The sequence below is a fragment of the Lissotriton helveticus genome, chromosome 1_1 (genome assembly GCF_964261635.1).
Source record: "Lissotriton helveticus chromosome 1_1, aLisHel1.1, whole genome shotgun sequence".
NCBI classification, from domain to species: domain Eukaryota; kingdom Metazoa; phylum Chordata; class Amphibia; order Caudata; family Salamandridae; genus Lissotriton; species Lissotriton helveticus.
The window spans coordinates 472,500,500-472,519,136 of NC_136057.1; the positions used below are offsets into that span (position 1 = coordinate 472,500,500).

At 44.3% G+C, this 18,637-nt stretch overlaps 1 protein-coding gene across 4 annotated transcripts in view; it reads left to right on the forward strand.

The window, feature by feature from the left end:
• ARFGAP3 (ARF GTPase activating protein 3) overlaps positions 1-18,637 on the forward strand; it is a 469,979-nt gene that overhangs the window by 383,097 nt on the left and 68,245 nt on the right. For all 4 annotated transcript variants that reach the window (XM_078673894.1, XM_078673892.1, XM_078673893.1 and 1 more), the window contains 2 exons: positions 6,090-6,213; positions 9,028-9,118. In XM_078673894.1, the coding sequence (XP_078530020.1) occupies positions 6,090-6,213; positions 9,028-9,118 (215 nt within the window). The remainder of the gene's footprint in view (positions 1-6,089; positions 6,214-9,027; positions 9,119-18,637) is intronic.

An 18,637-nucleotide genomic window follows, 5' to 3' on the forward strand; every position in this document is an offset into this window, starting at 1 on the left:
GTTTCAAGAACATCGAAGCAGACTCCATCGACGACGGAAGAGGATGTGCCCATAGAGGATGTGCCCATTTTGCTCTCTGATTCCAAGTTGGTGCTGTTACAACATGAACCAAGATGGTGTTTGGTTGCCGTTGATCCACAACCTGCAATGCTTGACATCCCACCTCTACAAGGAAGATCCCACACATTACATTCCTTGTTTGGCACAGATTCTGACCACAAATATGACACAAGGGATGCAATTGGCCAACCTTACCATGAAAAAAACTGGAATGATGGCCCACAAGACACCAGTTGCTTAGTCAATTCTCCTGACTCTTGCCTCCTCACACCCCAGTTCCTATCACTGAAGATAGTGCTTTTTTACCATGGTCATGTGACTACAACTTAAGTTCTTGTCCTCCATCTCCCCACCTTAGCAGTCCAAACCAATGACTTGACCGAAGTTCTCCAGCCAGGGTAAACCACTACCAAGCTCTCACTGTTACCCTTGGCCAAATCTTGTCCTGGGCCCCTGTGAACTGCCGAATTGCACAATTCTACCGCCCTGCCCTGGGTGACACTGCATTTTTGTTTTCGCACCCCTCTCCTGAGAGCTTAGTAGTCCATGCATCGACTAGCCAAACCAATCCAAACACTTTTCCGATTTATCCCCCATGAGGGAATCCAAATGGGTATAAATGTTTATGGAGAGGATATTTTCTTCCACCAGTCTGGCCCTCATGTCTCTCAATGGCAGCTGCCTGCTGGACTGCTGTTCCCATGCTCTTGGGAACTCAGTGGCTCAAGTCCTTTGAGGTGCACCGGAAGACCTCAGACTTTTCCTCACACAAAATTGGCAGCAGTGCTGCTATGCCTGTTTCGGTCGACGGGGCTTTCACACGATGCCCAGTTGTACCGAACAGGTATGCCCCTTTGCGAAGCTCGCCTTTTTGGAACATGAGCAGTTCAAAGAGAGCAGGGCTGCAGCATGCTCCTTGGGCTTATCTGCCCTCCCTTTCCAGCTGCATCAACCCTATTGTTCCTTTCCATTTCGACAGACCTTCCAGCATCCCAGAATGACTGACCGAGGACCATCTGGCCATTTTTCGGTAAGAAACGAAAGCCCTTATCCCAAAGGAGCTATTGAGATGGTGCCTGCTTCTGAAGTGAGTCGTGGTTGCTACTCCCACTACTTCCTGGTGCCAAAGAAGGACGTAGGCCATTGTCCTATTTTACACCTATGCCCTCTCAATGCCTTCCTCCAGAAGATGCTTACTATGGCCTTGTCTGCACTTGATCCTGGATAGTGGCGTTAGACCTGCATGGACCTTTCATACCATGTCCAGATCTCAGAAGAGACTGCGAAAGCTCTGCAGAGGTGGTTACTGGACAGGGATTGAGTCTGCAGCAGACCCCTCTCCTTACCTCACCAAAAGCTGACCGTGGTAACCTATGTGTCCCTTTTATATTGGGGCAGCCACCTGGGAGATGTGGAGATCAAAGGTCTCTGGAGGCCCAGCTCTATAGCAGTCTCCCTGAGATGTGGCCCCGCCATTTTTCATTGAAAGCGGTATTCAAGGGTAGGTTACTATGTGCTTGCGGATGACACCACTGTTCCAGGAGACGCTACACCTCGAAGTGGCTGGACTACCAAGCAGTTTTGCTGGTGGTTGACCACCTGACGGGATCCATAAATCCAAAGATTGCACAAGGTCTCTTCTGGCAATGGGGAGAAACTTGCCTCTATCCAATGCAGAGAACCAGCAATTTCAGCAGTTTTGCACGTTTGGGTTTCCAAGGCGTCTCGCCTCTATGCCTTCCTGCCCCAAGTTCTGAAGTAGAATAGGACTGACCAGGCCCAAGTCATCTCTCTGGCTCCGGATTGGGCACAGAGAGTAGTGTATTCAGAGCTCCAGAGCTTCTGGGCTTGAGCACCTGTTATCCTATCAGGCTGCCACTCCAGGAGGACCTAATGTCACAGCAACAGGGCAGGACAGGGTTCTGCACCTGGTTATTCGCAATGTCCACCTTTGTGTATCGGAGATTAAGCGGTAACAGCTGAACACCTTTTGATCTTCCACCAGAGTTATTTGAGGTAATCTTTGCACCCAGGCATCCCTTGACAAAAGCTGCATATACCTGTTGGAACAGATTTGTGGTGTGGTATGGCACACGCCTGATTGACCACTCTCCAGACCAAGTTATCTGACATTCTGCACGTTTTTTTCAGCACAGTTTATGGTACATTTCAGCTCTTACAGCCTTTTTAGGTTTCCAGACCAGTCCTCATTCTTTAAATCACTGGTTGTGATACATTTTTTAAAAGTCCTACACTGCTGGTTTCCTCCCTCTCCTTTTACCATGCCACAGTTGTACCCTAACTTGGTCCAACTTGGTCCTCACATATATGATGTGCATTCTCTTTGAGCCGCTTCACAGACAGTATTCCTTGTCACCATAACATTGGTGCGATGAGTGAGCTGCAGGCTTTTTGTGTCAATCCACTGTACAACACTATCTTGTCAAACAATTGGTTCTACGGACACTAGCATTCTTTTTGCCAAAAGTTGTGATGTTGTTCACTTAGGTCAAACCATCAGCCTGCTGGCCTGCTATGCTCACCCTCACCCCGCTAAGGAGGAGGAGAGGCTCCATTGGTTTGACCCCAATAGAGCATGAGATTGTTTATCGATCGTACTGAAGAATACTGGTTGTATGATCAGCTATTTGTAGAATTCACTGAAGTGAAAGAAAGCAAGGAAGTACAGAAAAGGACAATCTCCTGCTGGATTGTACTCTGCGTCAGGACTTGCTACATGTTGGCCAAAAAAGCAGTGTCCAAAAGCACTGAAAGCTCATTCCACCTGGTCCAAAGTTCCTACCACGGCCTTGGCACCTGGAGTTCCTGTTCTGGACATCTGCCAGGCGGCTACGCAGGTGTCGCTCCATACGATCACGAAGCACTACTGTCAGCAGCTGTGGCCCATGCAGGTAAGAGCTGTGGGGCGCTGGGCAGATGGGGGGTATTTCGACAGACGTTGAGGGAAAATTAATTATTTATTTAATTTTCCTTTGTGGTCACCTGTTGAATGCCCCTGTTACCTGCACGGGCTGTGGCTGACTGCCTGGACAGTAAGGCTTGCTAAGAGGGATGTTTCACCACTCAGTCCTGCTGTAATTTTTTGTTTGAGCCAATTCACAGACCCACCTTCTAATACGTACTGCTTTGGTATCTATTCAAAAGGTGAGAATTCTTTGGTTAGAAGTCTCTATGAAAAGATCCATTTGCTTACCTTTTCCTATGCTCTTTCTGGTAGAGACTCTATCTAACTGCAGATTCCTTACCGACTCTCCCATCGTCCCCATTTTGTGAACTGGGTTTTATCCATTAATAAGATCCGAAATCTAGGAATCCATACACTGGCTAAAGCCAATTTGCTGTTGAGGGCTCTGTGTCTGGAGGTACGGACAACCTCCAAAGCAACTAAAGTCAGCACGCAGGAGTTGGGCCTATATGGGCCCTGCATATCATTTTCTGACTGGAACAGCGTCTGTGTGGAGCTGTGCAGTGGTACCACTCGGACTTTTCTGGGTTCAATCTTACACCAAGGGACACTCAAAAGATGAGGAATCTGCTGTTAGATAGCCTCTCCCAAAAAGAACGTTCTTTGTGAACCTGGCTCTCTATGCTAAATAGCTTTACAGAACTGTTCTTTGCAGGGTCACAACATAGCCCTAGTTATTTTGAAGACCACGTACTGATGGTTAGATTGGCATATCCTAAGGCGGGCCAATAATAACCATCTGAATAATACCTCCTTCCGTGAGGTCTAGTGGCTGAATGGACTAATACATTAAATTTAGGAATCTGTTAGACCTCATTGTCACAGGGGCCTCCTCAGCGCATCCACTCAGCATGACCTCCTTAGAGGTCTGCAAAATGAATATGCTTTAGTTAGTAAACAATAAGCATCTGGTATTCAGTGCCAATGTGTTAACAAGGCCCAAGCTCCCTAGAATACAGCGGTCAAAGTTGGAACTCTGAGAAGAGAGACAGTCCCAACAGTGGCAGAGCATGAACGACTTCACTACACAGTCGCTGATAATTTGGTCCCAACACTAAAGGTAGTATGTGCAGTCAAGGTTATATCAAACCTTAGAAATTCAGACAACCTCTTGGGCTTCACGTAAGATTTCTTAGGTCTCACAGTATTCACTGATGCTCACTTATATTGAGGCATTGCAAAATACTTGGCTGTCATCTGGATCTACAGTCTTTGCCACTGCATTAGTGCAGTGTTTGTTGTATGGGTTGCCAGAGAATCCTCTCTCTGAATTAGCATTGCTTAATTTGAAAGACCACAATGGCATCTGGAAGCATATTCTGGGAGAATACGAGTAGAGGTTTAAATGACTAGTTGCAACGCATTCTGTGAACACCATGCTGCCTTAATTAATGACTCTTACGAAGCTGCTTAGTCATCCTCTGCTTTAATAAACGTGAACCTAATATAATTTCGCCCAAGCAAAAAGGTGCCTAATAAAAGGGTGCCCAAATATAAGCATCGTACTCTGAAATTAGGAAACTACAGAGCGCTTCAATCACTCAGATTTTTAGAGCGCTACTTGTCATCCGTGATGGTATCCAGGCGCTACAGGGTCCAGTTGATTAGCTGAATAAGCCAGGTCTTCTGGGACTTTCTGAACTCTGGAAGAGATTGGGAACGCCACAGATGAAAGGGTAGCTTGTACTCGGTCTTCGATGCTAGGAAGGAGAAGGAACAACCTCCACATCTGGTACATTGGATGTGGGACTGAGGGTTAGAGAAAGAGACGCAGAGCAGGGGGGTCTCGTGGGCTGATGGAAGTTCAAGCAGTGATTCAAGTAGGCGAGTCTGCAGTTGTCTAGGGCCTTGTAAATGTAAATGTCCAGTATTTGTAAAGCGTGAACAATTACCCGAAGGTGTCAAGGCGCTAGGGGCCGTCGGGAAGATTAAGCAAGCTATTTCCCAGAGTCACCTGGTGCTGGGCTGTCCTGCCGCCGGTGCCAGGGATCGAACCATGAGCCCCTGGGTTCCGGAGTCAGTCACCCTGGCCGATGCGCCACACCTCTTCCTGTATGCATGGGATAGGAGCTTGAACTGGCATATTTTCTATACCCGGAACCAGTGGAGTTCCCTGAGGTAGGGGGTGATGTGTGTTCATCTAGGTAGATCCAGGACGAGTCTGACTGCGGCTTTTGGAGTCGGAGGAGGTCTGTAGCCTGAGGTGGAGGTGAGCTGTATAGAGAGCGTTATTGTAATCCAGTCTGCTGAAGATGAGGGCCTGGGTGAGGGTGCGCCTCTAGCTTTAGAGTAGCCATTTAAATATCTTATGAAGAATGCAGGGGATGAAGAAGCAGGGTTTTCACGGTTAGCTTTTTGTCCAGAATGATGCCTAGGTTCCAAGCATGGTCAGTGAGGGTAGGAGTAGGCCTATGTTCTGAGTTCCACAAGGATGAATTCATGCGAAGCTTTTGTATCTGAAAATCGACACCTCTGTCTTGTCCGTGTTGAACTTCATTCAGTTGTCCTTCATCCAGGTGGCATTTATGGAAGTTGTTCTTGGTGTTGTGGTGTCTTTAGAGAGGATGAGTTTTGTGACATCCTCGTAGGATATGATGTTGAGCCCGTGGGTTTTGGCAATGCTGGCCAGGGGTGTCATATAAGTGTTGAAGAGGGTGGGCTTGAGCGAGGATCCTTCGAGGAATCCACAGATGATTTCCTTGTGGTCTAATATGAAGGGGGGAAAGCAGACTTTTTGCTCCTGTAAATTGTGGTGGTGAACAGCCAGCCAAGTTATTTTTAAAGATTCCCTTAAATCCATGTGGCTTGATTTCTTGATAGGGAACTGTACATCTGCAGCATCATCATTATCTCGGTTGATTCCAACACAGATTCGTGGTCAATCAGCTGGGTGCAATGCTTCTGAACATGTGAAATGCTGGAAAGATCACATTACAGCTAATTAACTTGTTGCCATCTTTTTGATAATCCTTGGTAAATGAACTGCTAATAAGCTTGTACTTTTGTTTACCTTGATATCAATAGTACTTGTTTAATATTTTAGGCCAACTAGCCGGCGTAAGCAGGAATATGAAACCCCTGCAAGTAATGATGATGCTCAGAAGAAGTTTGGAAATGCTAAATCGATTTCATCCGACATGTACTTTGGGAAGCAAGATAATGCAGAAGTAAGTTATTTTTCAGGGTGATTAAACAGTATGCACATGTCGCTCCAGATTGTGCTTACATATGTGTTACCTTTGTCTCAATAATGCACAAGGTATGTAAATTGTTTGCAGACATCTTGTTTTCTATAAGGAAAAAAATGCACCCTCCTTGGGGGTCAGATAGGAGATTATTAAAGTGCTAGGGAGAATTTCCAAGCAGTCCCCTGAATATTAATGCTAAGTTTGACACAGTAGACAAACCTTGTGTTGCAAAGGCTTGAATGCTCTACGGCAATAATTGGACCAGTTCAGACCTTGTTTCAATCTTTCTTTGTTGACAGGTCAGACTGTGATTCTCCCCTCCAACCCGCTCCCCAGCAGCTATGATCTCACCCTCCATAAACTACTAAACTATGTAAAGATTTAATATCACTTTTCACCTTCCTACAAGTATTAAGCTGAATTTCTCTCGCGCATTCAAACAGCCATTTGCAATGCTATAGATCTTGCTTTACTGAAAGTTTGTGCTATTGGCGTTGCTAATATTAATGCAATGCCAATAGCTCAAACTTTCAGTAATGTGAGAGTTGTTAACCCCTAGGGAAGTGGTGTGGCTTTACTGAGAAGGGACGGGAGACGACAGCAGATGCCCTGGGGCTCATAAGCTGCTAATTTTTCTCCTTATCTTGCTCCCTCTAGCGGCCCGACTCGTAACTGCGAAATGTGGCAAGATTAAACAGGTAGGCTAGCTGAAGAAAGACAAACAGGAAGACCTATTCTAGATTACCTTTAAACAGTGGCAAAGTGCTATGTTTAATGAAAACTGCAATTTGAAATAGAGCATCGATTAAAATCAATCAGACACTTTCTGTAATTGCCCAATTTAGATTTTGGTGCTTTGATTTTTATTTTTGGAAGGCACTTTTTATAGCCATAGATACACAAGGAGCCCTTCAACCGTTCTTGAACAAGCAAACGTGTATCTCCTAACCTATTTGCCATCCAAATATTTTTTCATGTTTTCTCTTATGCAGTGCATATCCCCTAGTAGACGGTGCGATGCCTTTTCCTTGAGGGATGGAGACGCCACGCCACTCGCATTTCTCTTGGGCATGTTTGCAGGCGGCTGTAATCCTTCGCAGTCTGGAGGGAGAAATGCTGCAGTGAAACTGACCGCAGCAAAGAGTTTAATTTCGGTAGAACTGTTTCAAGATTTTTATTCCAAACAGAAAAATACACCAGCAGCACGCAACCAAACTACATAAATGGGCAGTGCAAAGCGGGGCCCAATCTTAAATGGATTGGCGTCACCTGTACCCAATCGGTTATCAGTAGGGTTGAACAGGGCGGGGTAAGTAAGGAATTAGATTGGATTCGCCCAACGGGGTTAATGCCACTTTTCCCCCCTCCTTTTGTCCTCTTCTGTGGCCAGGAGAAGATGGAATTGGTCTACATTGATAGAGAAGAGAGACACCCTTATAAGCTGCTGAGGAACCGTACCGACTCTACGCAAGTGCAGCTGCCATTTTAGATCTGAATAATTTTTTTCTAATGAAACTACTGCATTGTGTTGTGGTATTTTTTAAAAATGAGGCGTTTTTGCAATTTCACACAAAAACAATGAACTCATTACATAATCAAATACATACATTTTGAAACTTGCGGCAAATGCATGTGCAGACGAACTTTTAATTCAACACCATTGTGTTTTGTAAGAATACTCCATTTTCTTTTCCCATCCCCTATCCTAGCTTGTCCAGATAGGCACTAAATAAAAAAAAATGCTTTGCATGCTCGAGCACTATTTTCTTAAATGGCTTTCTCCTGCCTGCAACAGCAACAGCAGGCAGGAGAAAGCCATTTAAGAAAATAGTGCTTGAAGCTGTATTCAAAACATCTAGAGTAAGAACACAATTGTAACGGCGGGAGTCCTCATGGTAGGTTACAAGAAGAGAAAAGCTGGCATAAGGAGGGACTACTAAGCCTGTTGACCAGTGAAAAGCCACCATTTACGAAGGACAGTGACGAGTCAATTAAAAAGATGGGCGGAAAGTGGGTGGAACTTCATGCCAATATTCTAAATACAGCATGTCTTGAAGAGACAGCGTAAGCGCTGCCTATGCGAGACCTAACAATGGATGTGAAACAACCATCTAGGTTCAACTGCACAATAACAAAGTTTACTTTTGGTCAGATTTCCTATCTACATTGTTCTTTTTCTCTTGGTTGCCATATCTTTTTAATTACGAGCAATAAATGGCACGGGAAAACAGTTTGAGGTCGCTTTTTGAAAGTAATTGCCATGTTAATTACTAGATGAGAGGCTGTATTAAGCATGATGTTTAAATCGCTATGTAAGGTCTAACTGTAAAATCAACTTAAATGTATGCAATCTTATCTTGACAATTAGATTGTGATGTGGTTCTATGAATTACAAAGGCTTGTTTTTCATTTCACACTACAAAAAAGGTATTGTACCATGGCATAGTTGTTTAGATTGCATTAATGTGTGTCATTCTGCAAGCATCCCCCACATGCACACTTAATCTCTTTTTCCCAGACACTGAATCCTAAATTTGCTGTCTCATGTCAGTGTTTCAGAAAACTGATAAAGTAAAACACTTTGAGAATTACCTTTCTAAGATAGATCCCTTGGAGCATATACCTGGTGTTCAAGTTACTGACAGAGCATTAGCTCAACTGAAACATTTCCTCTCTACCACAGTTACCTGTAAATAGGATCGTCTTGGTCCCAAAAAGCTGCTGCATCATAATTGTACTCTGCGATATAAATCGAGATGATTATCTCAGCGTTTCATTTCCTCTTTTCCCTAGTATGAAGCTAGATCGCGACTGGAGAGATTTTCTGCAAGTTCATCCATAAGTTCAGCAGATCTGTTTGAAGATCAGAAAAAGCAACCAACAGGTAATTTAAAACATCAGTTATTGTTTTCTATTCTTATTGCCTGCTCTACATGTGAAATTCTGTGCGTTTCTCATATAGGGGCTGCACTGAAAATGCTGCTCTACCAATGACGGGGCCCTAAAGCACTTTATAATAGTAATATCAAAACGTTTGTACCTTTCGTATCCATGCCTATACTGCACAAGTGCCAATATCATACTGTAGATACTACCCCATACTAATGTAACTTTTTTTCCCAATGATTACATGACCTCGCCCTTCTGTGGTGTATTTCTTTGGTATTGGGCTGGTAGACTTTGTATCATAAATCTTACTCTCGGTCACACTAGCTCGTCTCACCCCCTCTCTTTCACTTGGCTTGTATGTTTGTGCGTGTGTTTTTAAAAAACTTTTTATCAACCCCCCTCCCACCCAGCATCTCTGTTGCTGCACCCCACTATTCCCACCTTTAAGCAACACTTTCCCCCACACATTCCCCCACACATTCATGTATCTGAGATAGTCAGAAGGCACACTAAGCAGCAGGCAGCCCCTCTGTATTGAGTTAACAAGGGCTTTATTGATGCTAGCATACCTGGCGTGTTTGTTTCGGGTCCGAAAGGCACTTTTTTGTAAGGTCTGGCATTATATGTATATGTACTTGGTTATAGGGGCTTTCAGCCAAGCTGTTCATTCATTGGTCTGTTATTGGGCCATTCACATTTTTCTACCACCCATGGTAGCACACAGCATGTGGCAGTGGTTCAGTCCTCTTCAGTGTCTCTGAGTGATGGCAAGCTGCTCTTTCAAAATGATCAGATCAGCACACTAAGTAGTTCCCTTAATGCTGGAGACTACTATGTCAATGTTATCTTTTTGAGAGCAAAACCGTTTTTGCTTTTAGCAAATTGTTTTTATCTGTTTAGATATTTATTGTTAAATCAATGAGGGTATAGCCAACTTGCCAACAATACAGTTTTTACAAAATACAAAGCAAAACCAGTATTGATTAACCCAAAAGGTTGGTGACCAATGACACACATGTTTTCGCAGTCTCCCATCTTCGTATACAACATCCTTGTTTTTTCTTTTTTTTCTGATTTACTTGATGGAGGAGATTTCATCCCTATGTGCTTTACCGTGCTTGGTTTACTTACAAGTTAAAGCAGGCAGACTGATAACTGGCTTGTATACGGAGAGTTTAGTGCAAAGCATACAAGGGCTGTGGAGCGGTCTGTACACAGCTCGCTCAATCCCTTAAACACCCTGCCTACCTGGACCACGGCGACCTTCAGAGGGCATCTGACTTGGGTTGGGGGATTCAGTCGATTAAGCGATTTACTGTTCTAGTTTTCTTTAAGGAATCTTCATTTCTCCTTCTCGACTTTTATTATTTTTACCAAGTTGAGTCTCTTTGGAAGACACAAGCTCCCAGTACTGCTGAGCCACTGTTAGTGTACATAAGTTTACAGGATATTTTCATCTGGTCTGTGAGGACTGCTACTTCACTTTTTTATTAAGAAATCAGAAGTGGGTACAAAGACTCAAAAAATAATTAAGACTGGAACAAATTGGTATGGGGAATGTGCTGCTAGGGGGAATGTACACTTTGTTGTTTATTGATGTTTGTTATGCGGCACTTTACCACAGACATTCTGTATCTGCGACTATTTTTACCCAGTCAAACTTAGGGCTCATTTTATCAACCTTAAAAAGTCAACCTTGTATAGATTGAATATGCAGAGTACATATCTAGTCAGTGAGTGCTCAGCTTTCCGAGCTATATATTTTACCCAATAGAGTAGGCAAGAACTATTCCGTCAAAGAAACCCCTGTGGATGTCTAAGTGGAAGATCTACCTAAAATACATTCATAGCTTTCCCCCTCCAGTTACGTGTACAAGATGTTATCTGTAGTTGAAATTGTACTCGAGTCGCAACAAAGTTTTAAACCTCATTGAATAGTTTGCCTGTAGTTTGTACCCTATTCCCTTTTAAGACCATCTCTTGCTTTGAGGTTGGTATCCCCTGGCCCCAGGGCTCACAAAAAGGCCATTGGGCCAGAATGAGCCCCTTGGGGGTCAAACTATTCAAAACTTAATATGGCTGTCTGATGGCTGGGTTCCATAGTTGTGCTTCCTGGCCACAAGATGGAAGTGTGAGCAGGTACCAAGGGTTGTCATTTTGTGCAGGGCCCCCTCCTACGTGTCTTGGCTTCTTGAGTGGTACAGACGTTTGGTACTCGGGTGCTAAGCCACAATATCTCATCCTTGCTGCTGCCTCTTTGACTGAATGCACAGACCCTCTGAGGTTAACGTATTTTTAGGAAGGCTCCAGTTATTATAACCTAGCTTCCAGAGTTTTATTGTCTGGCTAAAAAGACGTAAGGACACACATGACCAAGTTCCCCCTGTGTCATGTGTGAATCAGTCAGCATTGAAGGTGTTGTGAGTGAAACAAAATAAATATAAATAAGTTTAATAGCAGAACAAATTTTAAATGCATTGAAACTTTTTAAAAGGAGAGAACAGAAAATATTAAGCACTTACTTACAACTCTAGCATGATAATAATATTCCATGTGTCCTTAATAAAATTAGGACTTTCTGTCATTAAAATAACTTGACAATCTGTTTTAATAAAAACCCAGAGGCTCATATTATGCTAGTTCAAAGTACATAAACGAATGCTGACGAAGCATAAGCAATTATTTTGTGATAAATGATTTGGAAAGTGGACATTGAAGACCCGAAAAGCTGCTCTGAAATTATCCTCAAGTCTGGCTCCTGAAGCATATGCTTTTGAAGCAATCACTCCTCTGGAAGAATGAGCTCAAAAAGCGTTGACGTCAGTGGTTGTCAATTACACAATCCATTTGACCCATCTAGCCAGAGTCGAAGAAGAATCTATCTGGAAGATGGGATTTGACGTCAGTGATTTTCAATTACACAATCCATTTGACCCATCTAGCCAGAGTCGAAGAAGAATCTATCTGGAAGATGGGATTTCCAAAACAAATTAAATAACTGAGGAGCTGAAGTCGAAACAGCATTGTTACTAGACTCAGATTATTTAAAACTACGGACAGCAGATAGTTTAGGATGGTCTGGAAGTTATTTATATTGTATAGCAGAAACCAATGTTTGAGTTCTACTGGAAGAAAGAAAACTAATCCCAAAGTAATGAATAGTTTCAAGTTAACACCTAGCGCTCTGAAATCCGGAATTCTTATGAAGGAAATTAAACATAATAAAGGGGTTGGTTTCGCAGCAAGGTATTATAAGGTCAAGCAGTCATGATCCTTCCAAGATTCAAACATTTATAAAACAAGGTTGACATCCCATAATTAAATATAGAGATATGCTCATCCTCATTCCTCTGAGTGGTCCGCAAATAAGAGGCTATTCTCCTAAAGGCTGATTCATTAAGATATTGAAGATAGTTAGTCAAACTATATGCATTAACTGTTCTATAAAACTGAACTTCTTAAAACTAAGCAAGTTAGGAAATTTGCAATGATTAAGACATCCGCCGAAAGGGGGCTGACGTTTGATTCCACTCACCAGCATTGATACTTACCTGGCCATTCGATGCAGGTGACCTGAGAGGACTAAACAGTGGAAAGACTGTCATTTGGGTTAGAAAGATGGTGGGGAATGGATGGGAGGAGATTTGGCTGCGAGGATAGGTGGTGTGGAGCAGCTTTTAAGATTCCGGATTGGTTACATCTGTTCCAATTTATAGCCAAGTTCTGAAACAAACTCTTATGTAATGTTTGTCTAGTCACTGCTTAAGTCAGCAGTACTTCCGGCTTCTGTAGACCCCCACTGAATCACTATTGGAAGCCGGGGACCCCCAGCCGAAGCAGTTTCTATAATTTGCACCTCCAAAAACCCCCCATAAAAATACAGAAGTAATTGTGTACATCAATCACATTCAAAAAAAGGCATATGTTCGAGGCATATGAGCTGCAGATCACACACTATGCATAAATCGCCATCTGGTATTGGGCCCGGGTGTTTGCACTTGTTTTTGTCCTGGAAAAGTCTTTGGAAGTCACGAGATAGGTGACTCCTCCTTTGGATGATAGTGCATATGGGCATCGCCTCCATCTTCAGATTGGTTTTTTCCGCCATCTGGCTCTGATGTGTTCATCACGCTCCAGTTCGGTGCCGTTACCGATTCAACTTTCGACGCGTAATCCTCAACACCTTCTCCGGTATTGTTTCGATCGCAATCCCTAGTCGACGCGCATCAGTCGAAGTCTTCGATTCTGGTAGTCGACGAAGGCATTCGGGCCTACCTATGCCATTACATCTGGCTCATGGAAAGGACTCCATTTAAAAAGTGTCCTCAATGTGGTTCGAAATTCCCACACACAGATCTTCATGAGATGTGTAACCTCTGCCTTTCACTGGAGCACGAGTCCAGAGACTGTCCAGCTTGTGCCTCCTTCCGCTCCAAGAAGTCTATTCAAGATCGTCGAGAAACATGGCTCGCTCGTCAACATCCATTCCCGATGACATCTTCCAAGAGGGTATCTATGTACCAGAACAGGAGCGGGTCGAACAAGGCCTCGTCCGTCCCTACGAAGCCGATGACTCCGACATCGAAGACATCACTCCTGGGCAGCGGGTCGCAAGTACGGACTTTGACCCCGACCCCCTCCCCCAACACTGAAAAAGGCTTCGGTCACACCTTCGGGCCGAGGTACACACCAAGACAGTACTTCTAACGCCCCACCTCCGGACCCGGGAAAGAAGCCAACAACTAAGCCTTCAGGCCACTCAAGCTCGAGTCATCCTGCTGTCTGTGCCGAAACCCTGACACCTAAAAAGAAGCCATTGTCTTCCTCTTCCTCCTCGGTGCCGTCTACTGCCTCTGCTCCCCACTCGGCACCAAAGCCTACCGGCACCAATCCCTCAACTCCGAAAAAACCATCGGAACCGGACAAAAAAACTATACCAAAGACTACAGACTCTCAACCTTCGGAGCTGAAAAAGACCTCGGAGCCGAAAAAACAACCGGTTCCGTACACCCCTACAGAGACTGTAAAACATCACGGTTCCAAGCATAAAGAGCACAAAACATTCGGAACCGAAAAAATCGGCACCAAAAGACCAACCTCCAACAGAAGAGCTTTTTAAACCAGATCACACCCAAAAAACTCTTAAAAAAGACCCAAAGATTGGCCAGCTGACTCTGAGCTCTAAGAAGAGACCACTGGACACGCCCATACCAGTTCCCCCACCCAAAGAGAGAGACATTGCTACATCTCCTCTCAGGATCCCTTCTCCACCTCCTCCTCCACATCCTTCTCCACCACACCTCTCTCATACACCATCTCCTCCACCAGTGGACGATGATGACACCTCTGATGACACAGGGGAGGGTGCAGATGATAAACCACTAGGGAATCCTAGTCCACCTTCTACCCCAGACCCCTGGGACGATTATAACACACCAGATGTCCCTAACGTACCACAAGACGACATCTACCCCTCTAGACCTTCCCCTCATGAGGATACTATGGGTTTCAACTAGCTCGTTCACAGAGCTGCACAATACCACGGGGTTGACTTACACGCAGACTCTGTGGAAGAGGATTTTTTAGTGAACACTTTTGATATTTCAGAAAAGTCTACCTCTATTTTACCTATGCTCAAAGGAGTAATTAAACATGCACCAGAAGTGTTTAAAGATCCAGTTAGAGCTAGGTTTATTAACCCCAAGATAGAGAAGAAATATAAAGCCGACCCAGCATACATTAAGGGCCACATACCATTGGACTCCTTAGTAGTGTCCAACGCTGGAAAGAGGGCTAACTCGAAAACATCCGGGGATACTCCACCTCCCGACAAAGAGTCCGAACTCTTTGACGCTTCTGGCAAACGCACAGCATCACAAGCAGCTAACATATGGCGTATCGCCAACACTCAAGCTCTGTTAGCCAGGTTTGATAGAGCACACTACGATGAGCTAGAGACTCTATTGCAACACCTTCCGGACAAATATAACACCAAGGCCAACAACCTCATACAGGAGGGTAAGCTTATTACTAACACCTCTATCCGTTGCGCTCTAGACGTATCAGACACCGCCTAGAGCTATCAATACAAGTGTCCTTCTATGTAGACATGCTTGGCTACGCATTTCAGGCTTTAAACCTGAAGTACAAACTTCCATCCTTAACCAACCATTTGACAAAAAACACTTGTTCGGACCTGCAGTGGATTCATCTCTGGAGAAGATGAAAAAAGACACTGATACTGCTAAGTCAATGGGAGACTTGCAATCGCAAGCTGCCAGACCTTCTTTTTGTAGCTCCTTTTACAAAGGCACCTCCAGAGGCTACTCCTCTGACAACCCCTCCACCTCTTACAAGGCTCCCACCCAGACCGCATTTACCAGAGGTTATCAAAGAGGAAGTTACAGAGGCAATAATAACAAAGGTAGAGGCAAGACCAATAATACCCGCTCTGCCTCAACCCCTACCCAATGACTTCCCTCCCCTCGAACCATTCCACTCCGGTCGGGGGAAGATTGCTACAGTTCCTTCCTGTCTGGAACAACATCACCACAGACAAATTGTTCAAACAGGTTACTGTCTAGAACTCGCCTCTACCCCACCAAACATACCACCCAGGCAGCGCCCAATGTCACTGGAACATTTATCACTACTAAAACAGGAGGTAATCTTCTTCCTACAAAAACATGCAATAGAACCAGTTCCCCTGCATGAACAAAACACAGGAGTTTACTCCCTGTACTTCCTCATTCCAAAAAAGGACGGCTCTCTGAGACCCATTTTGGACCTCAGACCCCTAAACCTATACATACAATCAGACCATTTTCACATGGTCACACTTCAACAGGTCCTTCCTCTTCTCTCACAAGGCGACTTCCTTGCCACTTTAGATCTCAAAGACGCCTACTTCCATATTCCCATGCACACCTCTCACAGGAAATATCTACAGTTTGTACTGGATGGTCAGCATTACCAATTCAAGGTACTCCCAAGGTACTTCAGAGTCACCACAGCACCCAGAGTGCTCACCAAGTGTCTGGCAGTGGTGGCAGCTCACCTAAGAAGACAGCAAATTCACATCTTCCCATACCTAGACGATTGGCTCATAAAAGCAAACTCATACAGCCAGTGTGTACACCACACTCTCGTTACAATCCAACTACTACACAACTTAAAGTTCACCACAAACCTTACAAAGTCTCACCTACAACCATCCCACATACAACAGTACCCTGGGTGCTACAATCAGCACTACAAAAGCACTTGCCTATCCCAGTACTCCCGGGATAGCATGCATGCAAAGCCTCTTAAACAAATTTCAACTGCAACACTCTCTTCCAGCTCTAGTATTCATGCAGTTAATAGGGATGATGACCTCTTGCATATTTATAGTACCTCACGCAAGACTCAAGATGCGTCCTCTACAGGAATGCTTAGCACGTCAGTGGAACCAGGCTCAAGGTCAGCTTACAGATCTGGTGTTGGTGGACGGCCGCACACATCGTTCTCTGCAATGGTGGAACACCCAAAATCTTTCCAAGGGGTGACCGTTCATCAAGCCCGTTCCACAGATTGTACTAACAGCGGACGCATTGCTCTCCGGCTGTGGAGCTCATCTATTACATCACACCATAAGGGCAAGTGTACGCCTCAACAAAGGTTACTCCACATCAATCACCTGGAGTTACTAGCTATATTTCTAGCATTAAAGTCACTCCAGGAACAAATATCAGGCAAAACTGTCCTAGTCCGCACCGACAACATGACAGCAATGTACTACATACAGAAACAAGGCGGGACACACTGCCTACATATGGAGATGGCTATTCCCCAGAACATTTTTCACCTAGCCCAACATGTTCCAGGAGTTCAGAACAATATAGCAGATCTGTTAAGTCGTCAAACGCAACAGATTCACGAGAGGGAACTTCATCCGCAAGTTCTTCAACCATTTTTCCATATGTGGGGGCAACCAGAGATAGATCTCTTTGCCACACACAAACGCCAAATATCCACACCCACTGTCCAAAGGCAAGGCGATGTGGATGAATTGGTTTGGCAGATTTGCATATGCTTTTCCGCCTGTCCCACTCATTCCACTGGTGGTGCGCAAACTGCAGCAACACTCTCTGCCACTTATCCTAGTTGCTCCAACATGGGCTAGACAACCGTGGTACACAACATTGCTGGAACTAACAGTAGTCCTGCACCAAATACTCCAGCTCTCCCCACGCCTCTTAACACAGAACCATGGAGAGATCAGACACCCAGACCCAGCACAGCTCAACCTAGCGATCTGGCTCCTGAAGTCTTAGAATTTGGTTACCTTAACCTTCCCCCTGACTGTATGAACGTTATCAGCGAGGCTAGACGCCCCGCCACGGGAGCCTGCTATGCAGCCAAGTGGAAAAGATTCATAAATACTGTAACAACAATATCAATCCACTAGATGTGTCTATTCAACACATCGTATGTTATCTCTTACATCTTCAAAGGTCTAATCTAGCATACACATATATTAGGTTATACCTAGCTGCCATATCAGCCTACTTACAGAATAGGCAGCATTTATCACTATTCAGAGTACCTGCCATCAAAGCATTTATGGAAGGTCTCAAAAGAATAATTCCTCCCAGGGTACCACCCTCACCAGTGTGGAATTTGAACATTGTTCTCACAAGACTAATGGGCCCGCCATTCGAACTTCTGCATAAATGTGAATTACAATTTCTTACATGTAAGATCGCTTTCCTTGTGGCCATTACTTCCCTTGGAAGAATTAATGAGCTACAAGCACTCACTATTCAAGAACCATTTTTACAACTCCATCATAATAAAGTAGTTCTCAAAATCAATCCAAAATTCCTCCCTAAGGTTATTTCTCCCTTTCACCTCAATCAGTCTGTGTAGTTGCCAGTGTTCTTCTCCCAACCACAAACAGTCACAGAAACAGCTCTACATACTCTAGACATAAAAAGAGAACTCCTTTATTACATTGAAAGAACAAAACCTTTTCGTAAAACAAAACAACTTTTCATGTCCTTCTCACCACCACATAAAGGCAACCCCATATCAAAATCTGGAATTGCAAGATGGATTGTCAAATGCATACAAATTTGCTATCACATGGCAAAACGTACATTATCTATTCCTCCTAAAGCCCACTCTACCTGCAAGATAGGGGCTTCAATGGCATTTCTTAGGAACATTCTCTTAGATGACATCTGCAAAGCAGCTACATGGTCTACACTGCACACATTCACAAAGCACTATTGTGTAGATGTGAAGACAACAAGCTACTGTAGGCCAAGCTGTACTCAAAACACTATTTCAAAATACTTTAACAGATACTGGTGGTTGCCGCTAAGGACGGGTACTGCTATACAATCTATGCATAGTGTGTGATCTGCAGCTCATATGCCTCGAACGGAAAATGCTACTTACCAGAATGCATCTGTTCTTGGCATGTAGAGCTGCAGATCCACACACGCCCACCCAACTCCCTGGCTACCTT